At 40.1% G+C, this 19,551-nt stretch overlaps 2 protein-coding genes and 1 long non-coding RNA gene across 3 annotated transcripts; 1 reads left to right on the forward strand and 2 right to left on the reverse strand.

The window, feature by feature from the left end:
* The first annotated feature begins 1,642 nt into the window (after positions 1-1,642).
* On the forward strand, positions 1,643-7,153 carry LOC118423012 (alpha-2,8-sialyltransferase 8B-like). Its single transcript, XM_035830909.1, has 5 exons — positions 1,643-2,120; positions 3,697-3,771; positions 4,767-5,004; positions 6,286-6,530; positions 6,868-7,153. Exons 1-5 carry the CDS (start codon positions 2,008-2,010, stop codon positions 7,148-7,150), a joined length of 954 nt encoding a protein of 317 aa, XP_035686802.1. The 5' UTR covers positions 1,643-2,007; the 3' UTR covers positions 7,151-7,153.
* A 2,845-nt stretch (positions 7,154-9,998) lies between these two features.
* LOC118425947 lies at positions 9,999-11,430 on the reverse strand. The gene is made up of 2 exons (XR_004832345.1): positions 10,416-11,430; positions 9,999-10,359 (listed from the first exon to the last, which is right to left on the reverse strand). It is a non-coding gene; the product is annotated as an uncharacterized LOC118425947 (long non-coding RNA).
* A 292-nt stretch (positions 11,431-11,722) lies between these two features.
* On the reverse strand, positions 11,723-18,142 carry LOC118420981. Its single transcript, XM_035828133.1, has 8 exons — positions 17,904-18,142; positions 17,127-17,241; positions 16,373-16,453; positions 15,271-15,495; positions 14,613-14,704; positions 13,783-13,926; positions 12,983-13,352; positions 11,723-11,854 (listed from the first exon to the last, which is right to left on the reverse strand). The coding sequence occupies exons 2-8, from the start codon at positions 17,235-17,237 to the stop codon at positions 11,723-11,725; spliced, it is 1,155 nt and encodes a 384-aa protein (XP_035684026.1). The 5' UTR covers positions 17,238-17,241; positions 17,904-18,142.
* Positions 18,143-19,551: the final 1,409 nt, after the last annotated feature.

Raw genomic sequence — 19,551 nt, forward strand, 5'->3', positions numbered from 1 at the left:
TTCCCAGTTCACGATGAGTTGTTACCATCTCCGTCTCAGGATACGAGGGATGTATAAACGCTACCTAATGTCACCTCACAAAAATAAGGCCCCGTGCTCCAAAATCCTGCGCGTTCGTGAAGTTCTTGGCCCTGTAGAGTTCCTCGCCTAAAGCGGGCAGAATGGGTTGAAAAGAGCCGGCAAGACGTACGGGCAGGCGGGCGGGAAGCGGGGTGGGAGGGCAGGCGGGTGCAGCTAGGCAAAACGATGAACTCAGGCGAAACAGCACCGAACCCGACCTCTCCGGCGTAGATCGGCCAAGATATGAGAAAGCAAGGCTCCAGGCGTATAAAAGGTTCTATGGACAGGTGAGGATGTACAGGTGGTTAATGAGAGCACGTGGACTGCTCCTGACCAGGTGTCGCCTCTTAACGACGCGAAACCCGGTCAGGAACGATCACGCGCCTCATTTAGAATAGCGGGTGGATTTTACACGAGTCACTACTCGCCTCTGCTGAATCGATCCCTCAATGTTTAATCGTCTGTGCAGCTAAATCCTACGAGGGGTTGTGTTGTCCTATAAGCCTAAGCTTTTTTAAATCCACATTCCTGACGCCTAATTACTAAATTGTTGCTGATAAACAGAATGAGACTATGATAGACCCAGTCATCACATGATCTTTAGATAGACATATAGTTACCTGATTTAAAAACAACTACAAATTACAATCAACTACTCATTTCATAGCGTATTTTGGAAGCAAAGGCTAGCTTGATGTCTTGTCAAACATATCTTTTATGCAAAGTCTTACGCAAGTAAAAAGTCGCAAACGAAAGGAAATCTTAAGGTTCGTTTGAAACTTACGTCAAGAAGTCAATGAACCTTTATGTTTCGGAGGTTCCATTCAGATTTGGTCGCTCATTTACATATGGAACATCTTTTGGAAACTGTGTTTGGCCACCTGTTCCTGGACGGCATGGAGCAGAAGCGCCACCTAGTGAGCGTTGACAGTATCCCAGGGAACGATTAACGTCGAGGCGACAACCATCGCGTGCCGTCGCAACGTCCTTTGTAGCACACAATTGTGTCGATTTGAAAGTGCGGAATAACGTCACCCAGCGGAATCAAACAGCGAAGCCTATTTCCCAATTAATGATTGCACCAGCCTGGTAGAGGCCATCCTTGCTTCAACTGGGTCGTTCCCTGACTGAGGTACCTTCAACGCTCACTAGGCGGCGCTTTTGTACCGCACATGAGCGTGATGCCGACTTGACCACACAACAGGTGGCCAAACATACAAATGATATTACTAGTAGTAACGTTACTTTCCGAAAGTTGTTGCGAGCGTGACTCATGAAAAATATTAACGAAAACCGCGAACATAAACCCACAGCAAATATTTCTGCATTTACAGTATTGCAAACCTACATCGGCTAAATTGTTGACTTTCGGCTGAGTTAAGGATTGTTCTTTATCAAAAAGAATCGTCAATCCTCAGTGTTTCTCCTCGTGTGTTCAAGTCTGAAATTCAACAATTTCGTGGCGTTCTACGTCCGTATTCACCATACTTCTATGAGAAGAAAGGCAAGGACCAAATTATATGGGTCCCTACCTATAAATAATTATTATAAAAACCCGATCTCTCTTGTAGCGTCTTTGGTGGAAAAACCGGTCCACCGGAGAACCGTTTTTAAGTATTTGTACATGGACGGTTCTTTCTAACAACCCAACCTGATCCAACAAACAACATTCCTGCATATTAAAATTAGGCGTGGTTTCTGTCAGGGCAGGTCTATTTATAGTCATTGCACTGTAATGTATTGACTGGGGCACAAGTCAGGGTTTAAAAACCCTAGCCAAGGTTTTTACAGTGTTGTCTGTTGCCTCGTGCCCAATACCAGCCCCAACCCGCCAATACAGTGCCCGCGGTTAGATAAACTGTGACAAAGAACACAGTGTATGTAACTGATACCAGCAACTATATTCTGACCGTGTTAAGAAGGTTTCGTCTGTGTCCATAAACGAGTATGGCTTACGCTGTGCGACAATTTCTCCTCCGGGCAGAATTCTTCCTCTGTGTTTCATTTCTGACATTAGTAATATTGGCCTCCCTCTCTCTACAAGGACAATACGGTCAACCGTAAGTAAGGCTATTTTGCTTAAGGTATAAATTCTAAGCTTGAAACAGATTTTAAGAGCTTCCATATAGTTCACAGCATATAAGTTCAGAAGGGTACATGTCATAGGAAATCGTATTCTTCAGTCATTTTGTATGGATAGCTAGCGAAATAAAATAAAAAAACAAGGTGCTATAATTAAAATCAAAAATCAAACCTTAAGGTTCTATCAGCTAGCATTTAGACTAAAATGTAACTTCATACGTACGTATAGTGCTTGTTCTATACGTTATATCTCTAGAATATTAACTATCTCTGCCAGAGATATTTAATTTCTTCATGGTTTATTTTGTTAACACTTTATATTTGCTGTAAGTAAAAATAGCAAAAATAAGGGTAACTCGTATGCATTATACAGAAGAACATGATGACATATTATCTGATTTACACGTGTGTACCGATTTGCAGGTTTCAAGCTCTGTGTCTTTATAGAAAGTAAAAACCTACCAGGTGCTAGTTTCGCTGATTGTTAACATATTCTGTGTTATAGTGATATACATATACACAAACAATACAGCTTTTTTGATCCACACATACGTATCTGCTCATGTCATTCTTATCATTTTGTTATTAGTCAAAAGCTCTTGGCGATTCGTTATTGTTCGGGTTAAGGTCGGGCGTGATTCGTCCACGTACCGGTAGTAGCAAATTTGGTCGGGCATGAGTTAGCAGAGAATTGTCTTCGGGTATGTCTTTGATAGGTTGGAAACAGGTTGGATTATGGCTGGGTACCGGTACAGCGTACAGGTTCAAAACCGTTTTTTTCTCATTGGACTGGTCCAGAAAAACCGGACCTGAAAAAATTAGGTGGACCGGATGTTGGACCTATTAGGAAATTAAAAGATTATTTTATCAGGCGTTCACACGTTTTGGCGATTGCAGGTGGAAGAAAATAACAAGAGTGAAGTAGAGTAGAGTTTATAGTCATTTCTACCAAGTTTTACAGCCAATCGTACAGGTGCAGTTACCGTTGTAGGATTTTATTAAAACGCCAGTGTAAGTCTAATACTCCACCAAACAGATTTCTTTGTAGTGAAATGAACCATTGATACGAGTCATACTGAATCAGGTCCAAGTTCAGGTCCGGACCTGGACCTGATCCTCTGGACCTGAACCGGACCTGGACCTGAATTTTCTGTACCGGTACCCACTCCTAGGTTGGATGTAAGTCAGCAGTGGGTATGGCACGGTTAAGATTACAATTTGACTGCTGACTTACTCCCATAACCGGGCGAACGACCTCCCAACGACCTTTTGCTGCAGGGCAAACCTCCTACAGAAGACAAGTGATTATCAGTGATGATGACGATAATCATGTTTATAATGCTATCATGTTTGTTTGTTTGTTTATTTGTTTGCACAACAAAATAATAAATACAGAAAAGAATGTATAAAACAGGTGCAACAGGAGGGGAAAACCTTAACAGTTTATGCTGTGCCCTCCTCCTCTATACTACACAAGATGTATTCATGATATTTACATATATAATATCATTACTATTTCGTTACCATTCTTATTACTTTTTAACCCGTACACAGAACCGCAACTGCAGACAACCAAAATCAAAGAGAAAGCCCTGTATGGTACAACGTCACTGCAGCTGATTCTATCAGGTCAGAAATCTGGGAAACATTTCTTATTCATTCAGTATTATTAATAAGTAACTTGTAAATATTTTTGGCACGAAAGCATTATACTATGATAAATTTATCTTAAGCTATAGGCTTGTAGTGTAATACCAGTAGCAAGTTTTCATAATGGTTGATAGACCACATTAAGTTATGGACCTGCCAAAAATGTTCCTGTTGGCTACATGGTCAGATCACTAAATTTATGACGTATCACAATCCATACGCACAAATATCCATACTTGAAATATATTTAGTTTTTCTTAGATATCTTCGTGTCGTTGGAAGTAAGAGGTCACAGTTTTATGTGGCGGCTACTGGTACATGACGCTTTTTGTTTGCGTATTTCGATGCATATATGGAACGCTAATGTCTTAGCCAGGGTTATGTTTGTACACGTAATTAAGTGTGGCGTCGAAACCGATAGAAATACACCTTTCTCACGCGGCGGCCATGATAGATCTAAAACGAGTTCAATGTGGCAAACAAAAGGCTGTCCATCATTATTAGCAGTTCGACCAATGGTAGCCTGCCAATTAGAAAATCGACCAATAAGTGAATGTCTGCAAATTCGTTAAAAATTTGCATTATTCTGTTTTTATTTTGCATCTCTTAAGGGACTATGGGGTCAGTCTACACTACTCTAAATTGCTACATCTTTCGGTGCATAACACTTCTTGTAATATTTATTATTCTATCTTATATCATGAAAATTTGTGTGGTTTGGGGGAAAACTAAATGGGACCTGATTTTAGAAATAAGTTTTGTCTGTTTGCCTCATTGACCTCTTCTTCGATCTATCATGGCCGCCGCGTGAGAAAGGTGTATAGCCTGATACTCCAGTACTCGGCCCAATCTACATTAAATCTGTTGTGTTGAGACATTCGGAGAACGAGACAGCCTCAGAAACCGTGAATCCTCATGTTATCCACAGCCAACAAGCAGTATAATATAAAAATCAAATATTCACTTTGTTTCAGAAATCTGACAACAAGCTGTCTGAAAAAGTGCGAATATTTAGTTCGCTATTCTTTCAACAATCTTACAAATTTCCCAACTGAGGAGGAATGTGCCAGAAGAACACCGATTGGACATTACTACACATGCGCAATCGTCGGGAATGGTGGCATTCTCCGTGACAGCGGCTGTGGAAGGGAAATTGACCACAACGAGTTTGTGATCAGAATCAACGATTCACCGTTCAAAACATTTGAACAGGTGATGTTTCAGATTTGAATAGAATATGGCTTATTAGAGTAGCGCGTTTAACTACAGTTTTATATCAATAAACACGTTGTTCCTCATTGTAATGTATGCAATGTCTTATCTATTGTAAAGCTTGTGGCAAAGGAAGGCAACATGATTTGATAGAAGCGGTGGCGATATTAAAGGATATATATGGCCTCCTCCATCAAGGGAATAAGGGAATATTAACCATAATGATAATGTAATTGCATTCCTAATCAAATGGCTATAGTGTCATCACATCATGGCTTTCAAAACAATATTGGCATTGGTATATCCAGAACAAAGTGGATGGTAATTGACAGAAATTTCCTCTCCACGATGAACTTTCATATTTCAGATCTTTATTTCATTATTACCTTTGCCAGAATGGCTAAGGTTATGTTTTCGCCTTGTTTGTCTGTTTGTCCCGATGTCTGTACGTTAACAGCATAACTCGAGAAGACTTCGATGGATGCTGATGATATTTGGTAGGTGGGTAGGGATCGAGAAAACGAAGGGGGAGTTCGATAATGGGCCCCCAAGCTTGCTAAGGTACTGCAGCAGAACCTCCATGTTTGATATATCGCGTTCTGGACACGCTGCGGTCATGATTTTTGAACTGTAGACAGTCCTTGGGGCAGAGAGTAGATGCTGCGACCCCCTAGCGATTTTTTTTGAACTGCAGGCGCCGGTTTCCGTTCAAACTTTGGACGAGAAAAATTGAAGAACGTGTTGACGGATCGTCATGATGTTTGGTATGTAGATGGAATGAGTGATGACGTACATGATGGAATACTAATTATGCAAATCAACAGTTTATTTGCATAATTAATGAGGAAAGTTTATAAATCCACTGCATTCCATGATAGGACTTTCAAACTTGTCACATATGTAGCTGAGAAAGAGAGAAATGTCAATAGATATAAATTATGCAAATGACGACCTAATTTGCATAAATAATGGGAAAATGTGAACGTGTTGATGGATGGACCTGATTTTTGGTATGTAGATAGCCTAAGTGAAGACTAACATGATGAAATACTAATTAGGCAAATTAACAGCTAATTTGCATAATCAATGAGGGAAGTTTATAAATACACTGTCTCTGCTTGGACGTGTCTTATTGACAGCTGGTTTTTCATCTGCGTTGATATCAATATGGCGTACATCTTCCATAATAAATAACATGGCGTTACGGGTTACTACTTGGCCATTCAAGTCGCTACAGTATGTTGGCTCTAGCTCTCTATGGAAATTTCCATGTCTTCACAGGATGTTGGCCAGAAGGTGAACTTAACCGTTGTTAACAGTGTATCTTTGAGAAGAATACAGACGACAGACAATGGGACAAGAAAACTTAATTACTCACAATGGCTACTATCTCGAAACAACTCCATATTGAGCTATTTGCTCCCAAGACACGAGATGCTGAAAATTTGGAACGCCGAAATAAAGAAATTAGATCTTAACATCACAACCACATACTCCATGCACAGAACAACGCATCAGGTTACAAGGTGAGTAAATAATTAAGCAAGAAATCACTGTTATAATGTGGCTGATTTTAGAAGAAAAGTAAAAAGTTATGTGATATCTAAACCTAGATATGTCATTTCAATGCAAGTGACATTAATGTTAATCCACAATGACGATCAAGTAAGAAATATGAAAATAAAAACAGACCTGAACTCTGCTACCCCATACTTTAGCGAACTGTACATGTATATAAACCGATAGTCGTTTTCTGTTCCCCCTGTTTCTGTTTCAACTGGTGGTAGGGTGGCAAGGTAGTCTTTAATAATTAGTATGTTCAAGAGAGATCGAGGTTTAACAAACCATTTTCCTTCTGTTCAGGTTGTGGAATGACACCCTCAAAGCTTCTAAAGGTCTCCCGACTGCTGGGCTCTGCACCTTCAGTCTTGCCACCACGTTCTGTGATGTCATCACTTTATACGGCTTCTACCCTTTCAAACACGATGTCCACAACAGAACGCTGCGTTACAACTATTACTCGAAGAAATCCGTCAAACACAATATCAACAAAAGTAAAGTTCACAATTTTTTTCGTGAGAACAATTTATTCAAATCATTGTACAATTTAGGAGCTATCATGATGGTTACAGACTTTTGTACATGACTATACGAGTAGTTGCTACCCTTATCTATGGCTGTGGCTACAGTCAGATCTCAAGTGGGTAACACAAGTATATATATACGTAGTCGAGATGACCAAAAAGACAGGCAAACGAATGTTCATGTTCAGAAGATTAAAAGCTTTTGGCCTCACACTGCCTGATCTTGTTGCGGTATACTATCGGTTTATCCGGCCAGTGCTGGAGTACTGCGTACCTGTCTGGCATCATAGCCCCACCAACAAGCAAACAGCAGCCATTGAACAAGTGCAGAAGCGAGCATTACGCATCATCCTTGGACGAGCCTCTCCAGACTACAACACAGCACTCCATATATGTAACCTAGAGAGACTTGCTAGCAGAAGAGATAACCTGTGTGTCAAGTTTGCAGACAGCATGGCAGCATCAGAAAGAACTGTTGATTTAGTACTTAGTCCTTCCAAGGGACTAACGCATGGACGGTCACTGAGAAATTAGAACAAACTAGCATTACCAGCTTATAGAACTGTCTGATTTTCCAATAGTCCAGTGCCATCTTGTCATGATTACTGCTGTACATCCTCAATTCCATGAAGTGAAGACCTAGTCAATTCCGAATTTTAACCTATGAGATTATATGAGATTATGTCATACTATGTAAATACTTTTTAAAATGTTTTTTAAAAATGTGTAATATCTGTGATATGTAATGCAAGAGCAACAACATGATGTAGTGCAATACTGTTTTGTAAAGAGGGCTTAATTCAGCCATTGCCTGCCACGCCTTTTTACCAAATAAACCATTTTTGATTGATTGATTATCATGAATGCTGAGGGTGACCATAAATTGTGGGCAGATTGCTAATGATATCAGAAATGTCGCTAAATGAGGGCAAAACAAAAAGGTAGATGGCATTAAAATAAGTACAGTAGCTTGCATGGTAAATTCCTACCGTTGTATTGCACGAGATAAATAACAGAATTAAAAAGTCTAATAAAGATATCACCGCTGTGCCTAATACTTAGTAATGCTGATTTGACATTTGCGACACATGTACCTTTTGTGACACAAGTAAAGCCCGTTCCTATTATATGTAATTTCTTTTAAATGCCTTGAGATGCCCCCCCCCCCCCATACAATTATAGTAGTGAAGTTTATTAATTACGATTTATATATGAAATGCTATCAAAGGCTTTGGAGAAATCTAAGTTCAAGTCCACCTTCTTACCACCATCATTACATAAAAGTGAAAGGCATGCACAGCCAAATCAACATACACCAGATTGTAGTGCTCTCACTCAGCAAAAGGAATGCTTGTTTTCTTAACTTCATTGATATTGATGAATTTGTGCATGGTATTTGTACTTCCAGTAAATGAATTTTATTCTATTCTTTAACCATACTGAGATGTAACAGTCACTAAATGACATGTATTTTGTACACCACATCATACCACACTTAGTAATGACAGAGTCAATTCATTTTCTCAAGAGATTCTGTTTATTCTATATTTTCTTGTTCACAAAGAGTCTTTAATATTCTAGTGTGCCTTAACCTGGCTCACAAAGGCTCTTGATCACATATAGTCTGTCCTTTGTTGACGAACTCACAAATTCTCTCATATTCAAGTGTTCTCTACACTGGCTCCAAAAGTCTACTATGATTTAAAATCTGAGCCAGTGAAGGGCACAATGAAATATGAGACGTTGTGAGCTGCTGAAGGGCACAAGGAAATATGAGACTGTGAGCTAGCATTATCAGTGAAGGGCATAATGAAATACAAGAATTTGTGAGCTTTAAATGAAGGGCACAAAAAATATGAGACTAATTCCAAGCTCACAGAGTCTCATATTTCATTGTGCCCTTCACTAGCTCACAAGTCTCATATTCTATTGTGCCCTTCACTGGCTCACATTTCAAAACATAGCACTACTTTGGAGCCAGTATAGAGTACACTTAAATATGAGAGAATTTGTGAGTTAGTCAGCATAGGACACACTGAAATATAAATCTAGAGACTTTGTGAGCCAGTTTAAGGCCGCTTTAATATAAGACTTTCTGTGAACCAGAAAACATAGAATGAACAGAGTCTCTTGAGAAATTAAATTGACTCTGTCATTACTGAGTATGGTATGATGTAATGTGAATTTCAGTGTACCCTACACTGGCACAATGAATTTCACCTGGCTTAATTACTGTACATGTAAGTCTCAATTTCAATTGGTAGTACATGTACTCTGGTTCACATAAGTCTGATACTCTGTGCGTCCAACGCTGGTTGACAAGTCTGCTATGTTTCAGTGTTCTCTATATTGGATCACAAATTCTCCCCTTTTCAGTGCCATATGCTGGTTCACAAAATCTTAACATAACTTAGTTTAATATCAATATTTCCATGCTTTCTTTCCAAGATCGACAATACATCAGGTCCCAAACATTATCTTTATGCAACTTGACCATAGATATTTTTTCCTCATTTTTCTTTAGGCAATTACTGAGGTATACTGCCCCTACGGCTGCCCAGCTATCTGGCCTGCAAAAACATTTAAGATACCATTGCCCATCCCATTTTCTTCACAGCTCAAGTAATACCTGACAACTTTAAGATAAACCTCTTTTTTAACTTTCTTCACAGCTCAAGTAATATCCGACCACTTTGGGATAATCCACTTTTTGAGCTTTCTTCACAGCTCAAGTATCCACAGCTCAAATATCTGACAACTTTGGGATAATCCACTTTTTTAGCTTTCTTCACAGCTCAAGTATCCACAGCTCAAAATATCTGACAACTTTGGGATAATCCTGGTGACTTTTTGAGCTTTCTTCACAACTCAAGTAATATCCGACAACTTTGGGATAATCCACTTTTTGAGCTTTCTTCTCAGCTCAAGTAATATCCGACAACTTTGGGATAATCCACTTTTTGAGCTTTCTTCACAGCTCAAGTAATATCCAACAACTTTGGGATAATCCACTTTTTGAGCTTTCTTCACAGCTCAAGTAATATCCGACAACTTTGGGATAATCCACTTTTTGAGCTTTCTTCACAGCTGAAGTAATATCCGACAACTTTGGGATAATCCACTTTTTGAGCTTTCTTCACAGCTCAAGTAATATCCGACAACTTTGGGATAATCCACTTTTTGAGCTTTCTTCACAGCTCAAGTAATATCGGATAGCTTCGGGATAATCCACTTTTTGAGCTTTCTTCACAGCTCAAGTAATATCTGAAAGCTTCGAGATAATCCACTTTTTGAGCTTTCTTTACAGCTCAAGTAATATCTGACAACCTTTGGGATAATCCACTTTTTGAGCTTTCTTCACAGCTCAAGTAATATCCGACAACCTTGGGATAATCCACTTTTTGAGCTTTCTTCACAGCTCAAGTAATATCTGAAAGCTTCGGGATAATCCACTTTTTGAGCTTTCTTCACAGCTCAAGTAATATCTGAAAGCTTTGGGATAATCCACTTTTTGAGCTTTCTTCACAGCTCAAGTAATATCTGAAAGCTTTGGGATAATCCACTTTTTGAGCTTTCTTTACAGCTCAAGTAATATCTGAAAGCTTTGGGATAATCCACTTTTTGAGCTTTCTTCACAGCTCAAGTAATATCTGAAAGCTTTGGGATAATCCACTTTTTGAGCTTTCTTTACAGCTCAAGTAATATCTGAAAGCTTTGGGATAATCCACTTTTTGAGCTTTCTTCACAGCTCAAGTGATATCCGACCACTTTGGGATAATCCACTTTTTGAGCTTTCTTCACAGCTCAAGTAATATCCGACAACTTTGGGATAATCCACTTTTGGAGCTTTCTTCACAGCTCAAGTAATATCCGACAACTTTGGGATAATCCACTTTTGGAGCTTTCTTCACAGCTCAAGTAATATCCGACAACTTTGGGATAATCCACTTTTTGAACTTTCTTCACAGCTCAAGTAATATCCGACCACTTTGGGATAATCCACTTTTGGAGCTTTCTTCACAGCTCAAGTAATATCCGACAACTTTGGGATAATCCACTTTTTGAGCTTTCTTCACAGCTCAAGTAATATCCGACAACTTTGGGATAATTCACTTTTTGAGCTTTCTTCACAGCTCAAGTAAACATACACTTACATACATAATATACTTTACGGTGTATACCCATTAGAACATATATCTTCACTACACTGTTACAGTATGCTTTAAATTTTTCCAAAAGATACAATGGGAGATCATCATCCTTAATTATGATAAACACCTATGACCACTGCAGTGGATGCATATACTTCAATGATGACACAATGATGGACGTACAGTTCGGCCCTTACGTTTTTAAACAACTTTGCTGGCATACAAATTTTTTTCTTTAGATTTGTTGTTTATAATTTTTTCGTTGGAACAGAGGAGTCTAATCAGTACATTCTTGTCAAGCTCCAGCACAGTATTTCTTCCATAATGTACTCTGTTCCTTTTGCAATTTTAAATCACACTGAACCGGACTTCCAATATACATGTATCTAACTGCGCACACTTATAACACAAAGTTTTTAACAATACACATAACTAACTGTGAATAACTTAGACGACAATATTCAGACAGGCTACCCTCACACTTTAGCGCCCACGGATCTTGTTGAAGATCTTGCGACCCTTGCGCTGGATCCACTTCCTGAGCCTCTGCAGCTTGTTCTTCTTTTTCTTCTCCTGGACAGTGGACTCCTCGGGCTGGTCATCCAAATCGGCCAGCTGAAAGGAGTGGAGAGATTTTGTTGTGGTCAGTCTTATGTACAGGTGAGACAAGTTTGCAATTTTGTTGTAAACATTAGCCAGAGCTCGAAATTCATTTTTGGGATTAGGTGCACTGGTGCACCCAGCTTAAAAAATTGGGTGCACCAAAAAATTTTTGGGTGCACCACTTAAATTTAAGTAATAACCTAATAATAAAACTCAGTTACAAGCTATCAAATTCTTAAACAAGTACCATGACAGACATTTTCTATTATCTTTCTAACACTTAGATGTCAAGAATATGTTGTATACTATACTTTAATATCTTTACATACATTAACCTAAGAAAATATTTGGGTGCACCCTGTGCACCCACAGAAAATAATTGGGTGCACAGCTCCAATTTTGGGTGCACCTGGGTGCACATGCACCCAGTATTTCGAGCCCTGATTAGCTATTCTGTGGTTGGGAAAATAAGGTACAATACAAATTATAACAATACAGGAGTAATAATGGACCAGGCATAGTGGTTAAAGCAATTTGTCTTCCTGGCATCTATGTACTTAAGGTTCACTAATAAAAATAACTGTTACATATTAAGAGGCATACACAGCACAAACACTTCACAGAAACAGGCATTTGGAAAAGGATCGATGTAGCATAGGAGTGGGTACCGATTTGGTGTACCAGTACAAAACCGTTTTTTCTGGTTGGACCGGTCCAGAAAAAACAGACCTCAGAAAAAATCATTGGACCGGATCTTAAACCGATTAAAAAATGACCAGATGTTTTCGGTAGGCGTTCACGCATTTTGGGGCTTACTAGTCCAAGTGAATAACAATTAAAGAGCAAAGTAAAGGAGGGTTGATAGTCAATTTTTACAGTCAAATTTGGTCAAAGTTAGTGTTTACATGCATGAATATATGATTTTAAAACGTCAGTGGAAGTCACAGAATCATTAGAAGCAACAAGCACGATTGTTTCGTGTATTGCCCATTCACAAGTTTTCACAGACAATCAGGGCCAGGTTCAGGCCCGGACCTGGACCTGATCCTTAGGACCTACACCATACCTGGCTAGACCTGAATTTTCTGTACTGGTACCCACCTCTAATGTAGCATTGTGAGTCTTTGTCCCTGCACTTACCTCAGACAATGCTGTGACAAAAGAGTCCAGGCTTGTCGTGTCGCTGTCATTCTGCGGGGCTTCTTCAAACCAAACGTATTGCAGGTCGTCATTCCTGCATGGTACAGATTTCGACTTCTGCAGGGCCCAGTCAGACCACACGTATTGCAGATCGTCCTTCAAGGTGAAAACTGTGTCTGCATCAACAGACATGGAGTTCAGGGCTGTAGCAAGCGAGCTTCGGTCTGTGTTTTCAGACATGTCTGAGATCCCGTCAGCGCTCTGGATGTCGTAGAGGCTGGACACGGCACGTCGAAGCTCCACGACCAGACTGACCTCGGAGGCGCACGCCTCTGTGGATGATACTCTCGCATCTGCGCTTGCCCTCCCCCTGAAGAGACACAAATTTCACAGTGTCAGAACAATCTGCTGCACAAATAAAAAATTCATGGCTCAGCCCCTGAGGCGTTGCCAAAAAAGACCCCTAAAGAGACACAAATTTCACAGTGTCAGAACAATCTGCTGCACAAATAGGAAATTTATGGCTCTGCCCCTGAGGCATTGCCAAAAAATATCCATCTGTGTTCAGTTTTATTTCTTCACAAATTTACTCATGAGTCATTCATGCTAATTTTGCATCTACGCTTGCCCTGCCCCTGAAGGAGACAAATTTCACAGTGTCAAAACAATCTGCTGCACAAATAGAAAATTCATGTATATGGCTCTGCCCCTGAGGCGTTGCCAAAAAATATCCATCAGTCCTTTTCCTTCACAAGCTAACTAACGAGTCATTCATGCCAATGTCTGCATGAAACACTCACCTGCGGGGTGATATCTGGGGCTGAGATGCAGCTTCAAGGAGATCCATATAGCCCTGGTTCTTAACTTTTGACATCACCTGCTTTGTCCTCTTGTGAACTTTCTCCGCTTTTTTGAAATTCTTCCTTAGGATACCATTAACTTCCCTGTAGTCATCAATACATCAGTACAGGTCATCAACATTTGTTAAGTTTAGCTCAGAAAAGAATGTTAACGTATTTTATCCTGCTGTTTATCCCAGCTCTTTTAAGTTTTGAACATTTTAGATATTAAGTTTTCCTCCTTTTTGCAATAATTTGCAAAACATTGTGTACTACAAGGAATTTTAAAGGTGACCAAAATAATACTAAGATCACAAATGCACACATCATTTGCTAGCTAGCCCTATTAACATTAAGCACAGTTTTTTTTACCAAATGTACCGTTTGATAATGATATGTTCTTCTTCTTATGAAGTTCAAAGCTGTTCTTACTTATCATGTAACAGTTGGTTTTCTGGTCACTGAGACATAAATGTTGTATTCACAGGAATCCTCAGGTACAATCTTGTAATACCCGTCACATTATCCACGATCTTTGGGTGTATCGATAGAAGATCGGCCATATTTAAGATCGACAGAGGGTTGTGCGTATTTTTCACCTGAAAACCGTCCCTGTCACATATACGCCATACTTTGTACCTTGTACAATTGTTGTGCAATAAAGTTATAATTATAACCGAGGCTTGGGCGATTGCCGCAGAATCGTCATCTGATGGATTTTTGTCAAACGTGACAGGGGTATTAGGATACCTAAAAATGAGTCCCTCAAATTCAATAGCTCCTATACTTACTCAATCTCTGCGTTAATCCTTTGGAAGCCTGCCGTCTGGGAGTTGACAGTTTGACACAACGTCCTCAACTGCTCAATCTGTTGCCTCAGTCCCTGCAACAACAAAATCAACTCAGGTTGACGTACATTCGGAGCAAGCTTTTGACTGACTGGTTAACAGCTTGTTTGGTTAGGACTTGGTTTCAAATTTTGAGTACTACAAATTACTAAACACAAAAGTAAGGCCACACCAATTTCATTTGTTGCTTCTCGGATTCACCTGTCCATTTTTTTTCTTCATTTTTCTGTCCTGAGAAAAAATAACACACTGTCAGGTTTTGCTATCACAAACCTGTAAATATTACCATTCAGAGCCACATACTCATACATATAATTTCAGTCTAAAAACATAATGCCTTTTATTCAGAACACTAGTAACAAATAAAAGGAAGGGATTTATTGCATAAAACTTGCCACTAAACTCCTAGACTGTTTTGTTGTTATTTAAGCCGTATATCTTCACCCCAGGCTTTTTCCAAAAATCCTTTTTTCATTTTCTTTTTGGCCTGTCTGTCAAATTTCTTTCTGAAAGAAAATCTGAGAAGCAACAAATAGATTTGCATTGGCCTCAAGATCAAGATGGACAACAATTTTTATTTACTAAACAAGAGACAGTTTACCTCAAGTGTCTCCTTGGATGACACAGTAGGAGGTTCTGGGACTGTGGGGGGTGAGAGTCTACCTCCCTCTGTGGTTGGCAGGTTGTTGTCAGCACTGGCCACACTCCGGAAAGCATGAGTGTCGTGGAACTCCCCCACATCAGCCGACAGTGCCTTCACTCCGGGCTCCTCACTCGACTCCACCTGAACTGCTCCAGTTTTCATCCCTCCATCTGCCACATCCTTCTGTGGGCGGTGTCAAGTTTTTTTCTGTTATGTTCTTGTACAACTAGTTTATGATCATTATCAGTGCATTGGTTTAATCTCCAAAGATGTAAGTATGTGATATGTATAATGTTGTGTGAAAGGTGAATGGTGCATTGATTCAAGAACGGTACCCTATAGCTGTAAAAAGTGTTCAGCATAAAGGATTGGTCAAGTTGACGTGACTGTGTAGATAGTGTTCAGCACTACTTTGCACAGTTGTGTTTACCTGTGTGTTGCTGGTGTTCAGCACCAGGGACAGGTTTGATTACGTATATGGATAGTGTTCAGCACCAATGACAGTTGTGTTTACCTGTGTGGATGGTGTTTAGCACCAGGGACAGGTGTGTTCACCTGTGTGTGGATGGTGTTCAGCACCAAGGATAGGTGTGTTTACCTGTGTGTGGATGGTGTTCAGTACCAAGGACAGGTATGTTTTGCTGTGTGTGGATGGTGTTTAGCACCAGGGACAGGTGTGTTCACCTGTGTCTATGGTGTTCAGCACCAAGGACAGGTGTGTTTACTCATGTGTGGATGGTGTTCAGCATCAAAGACAGGTATGTTTACCTTTGTGTGAATGGTGTTCAGCACCAAGGACAGGTATGTTTACTCATGTGTGGATGGTGTTCAGCACCAAGGACAGATGCTTTTATCACAGTAATAGTTAGGGATATTATTTAATGATTGCTACTTTACGGTGAACTCCACACTACAAATTCATTCATTTCCCAAGCAAGTTTTATATCAGCAACGTCCCCACTGAAGACATTAAACACTGCAAATGCATCATTTTACACCTCTATTTGTCATCAATTCACAGTAGACGAATCTAAATGATGGCAACAACAACAGCACCAACCTTCTTGTCCTTCCCATCCTTCCTATCCCCTCCACTGAGCACATCAAAGCTTCGAACAATGGGAAGCCTCTTCACCAAGTTCTGTGGAATATACTACACATTGTGATATGGGAACTTTGACATCATTGTTGTAACAATATGTTATCCAGGCCAGGAAAAAAATGTTGTGTTTCCTGTTTCCCTACCTACCCTAGAAAACCTGCCAACCCTAGACTTTTTTGGGGTTGGCAGTGGATGTCACATAGTTTCCAGTAAGAAGTTTAATTCAGCCTGCTTTCTATTGAAGCAAAAAGAAGGCTTTTCCCAACTAATAAAGGATGAATGTATCTATTTTGCATAAAATCAAAGTTTAATTAACATTGAAAGACAAGTGTCCTCATGCAGTTCAGTTTACTTTGTTCAACTGTATTGCAATATGTATCATTAGAGTTTTGGCTAGCCTAAAAAAGAAATACAAGAAAAGAAAAAGATAATCTCTACCTACCGACCCTAATGTTTTCAGGACTTAAACTGGAAACCCACCTTTTCCCCTAGACCTTAGAACTAGTAGGACATCGTGATATGGGAACTTTGACATCATTGTGTCAAGCAACAATATGTTGGCTAAATCTATATAACATTAAAGATGTGTTATTGGTCATATCAACATTGATATTAGTAACTTCTTCAACCTCCGTGATAACATGAAAGTTATACAGTGTAATGAGATCTTGGCTCCTTGTTTCTTAGTTCTGTACCAAAGTCTCCGTCTCACCTTGAGTCCCAGCCTGGGTTCGCTGCCCGCCGCGGCTCTGCCCGGTTCCACCTCTGCCGAACCGTCCGGTCCGCCCGCAGACTGGGCTTTCCTCGTACCTACAGCTGCCATCTTTCTGTGAGGGAACAAACAGCCCCTGTTACTGGTTCTAGATGTTTGTGGAGTTTTTAGTTCATAATGTTAACTCGCCCCCCTCCCACAGTCCGGGCCTCACACAGTCGTTCGCTGTCTCTTCTTCAACATGTTCTGTACGAGGGTCTGCATGCTCTGTTCCGTGAGGCGTAGGCAGCCTATTTCTATTTCCCGTAATTCGTAAGGAAAATGGTCTTATTCACGTACGTCGTAGCGAGGCAACCATATTTTGCGTAATTGCCTTCCTTAATTTTCTTGCGCAATACGTAATAACGTTAGAGGGATCTTCTGAATTCAGCGTAAAGCGTTCTGGAAGACTCCATGCAGGCCCTCCTGTACCAACAAAGCGCATGCGCACGAGGTGTTCCTTCTGGGATTCTCCCAGCATGCCCCTCGGTAACTTAGTCGCTCTTCAAAAAAATATGAAACTATGACGTCACATTAATAACTTTAGTGCAGTGACGCACCTCAAAATTGCGATACGATATCCACATGATACTTTACCTCAGTTGAAAATATATTGGGATGCGGAAATTAACTCTAGATCTGCGAAAACTAATTGCACTTGTCCGGCAAAATAACTCAAACGAATCCCAAACTTGTGGACTTATTCTACCCTTATTGGAAAACTTGAAAAGTACTTACCTTACTCCGATATTCAATAACGATTTAGCCGAATCCAAGCTGATCTTCTTCTAATTTCGAATCAACTCTCACCGCGATATATTCTCCTACTAGGAACAGAGACGTATGTCTCGTCGTTTTTAGAGAATATGCAATATTAAGCGAAAAAAAATCCGAAATTTTGTGGAGCACAAAAAACTGCGTGCGTAGTTCTCGAACAAAATTTCACCGAGAAGGTATTTCTATTGTGCGTCATTCTACGCATGCGCTGTTCGTGCCGCGGTTTTGTCAGGATGACGGCAGTTCTATGACGTCATTAACACGATGGAAAAGTACAAATGTCAAATCGGTAAGTTTTAAAAAGATTGTTATTTTGTTGCTCTCATATCTTTGCCGCAGTAGTACATCAATTCATTGCATTTAAAATGCAGTGTCAGTATGTGACAGACCGGTATACCATTACAGCAACATATGGACTTTTTCAAACAAACAAACAAACAAGTAAATAAAACAGAGAAGGACATACCGATACAGAGGAATCAAACCAACCAAGCTGCTGTGTCATATTATAAAGATCAATTGACAGATTACTAGGCTCTCACTCTTCAAAATAACCAATTTGTTGCCCAAACCAGAGACGGCCTCATAATCAGTGCGCAAGTCCTGAAGACGACGGTAACGTTAGTTATTAACAAAATTAGCAGCTCAACCAATGATGGCATAGCAATTAACGGTGCGACCAATGGGAGCGTGGCTAAATGTTAGTCAAATATCTGCATTTCTACGTTTTGACACAGGTGGGCGGAGCTTTGGGATAGTAACGTTATTGTTCTTTTTTAAATCCACATTTCTTACGCCAAATTGTTGCTCATTGACAGAATGAAAGGCTCCATTATTACATGAGCTTCAGTGTATCGGAAAGGAAATATCAAGTTTTGTTGGAAATCTCACGTCAAGAGGTAAATGGACGATTAAACCTTTATGTTTCGAACGTTTGGTCCCTCATTTGCATATGGAATTTCTTTTTGGAAACGGTGTTTGGCCATCTGTTCTTGGATAGCCGTGATCCTGCACGGTACAAAAGCGCCGCGTAGTGAGCGTTGAAGGTACCCCAAGGGAAGAATTAACGTCGAAATTGTAACGAACTAACCATCGTGTTGCGTTACAAACATTTTTATCGGTTTCAAAGTGCAAAATTAGCGCCACCTAACGGAATCAAACAGCAAAGTTTTATTTCCCAATTTACGATTTCCACCGACACGTGGAGCCTGGTATTATAAAAGACCATCCTTGCTCCACCTGAGTCGTTCCCAGGCTGAGGTACCTTCAACGCTCACTAGGCGGCGCTTTTGTACTGCACATGAGCTTGATGATGTCGGCGTGACCACACAACAGGTGGTCAAACATACTAGACAGTACATAGTACTTTCCGATAGTTGTTGTGAGTGTGACTGATGAAACTTCCGAAGCATCAGGGTTTTTAGCGTTTAGTTTTGTCGTATCTCGTCTAGACCAAAGACTTGAGAGAGAAGGGTAACATCATTAGACTCAAATATGAGGGCCTCGTTTGCATGAATAAATAGCAAATTTTGGACCCTCGAGCTAGGTATAGTGTTCTAGGAGGTGCCGCAACAGTCTCATTACTCAAAAGTGAAATACGCAGGGAATG

Source organism: Branchiostoma floridae, chromosome 1 (genome assembly GCF_000003815.2).
Source record: "Branchiostoma floridae strain S238N-H82 chromosome 1, Bfl_VNyyK, whole genome shotgun sequence".
Classification (NCBI taxonomy): domain Eukaryota; kingdom Metazoa; phylum Chordata; class Leptocardii; order Amphioxiformes; family Branchiostomatidae; genus Branchiostoma; species Branchiostoma floridae.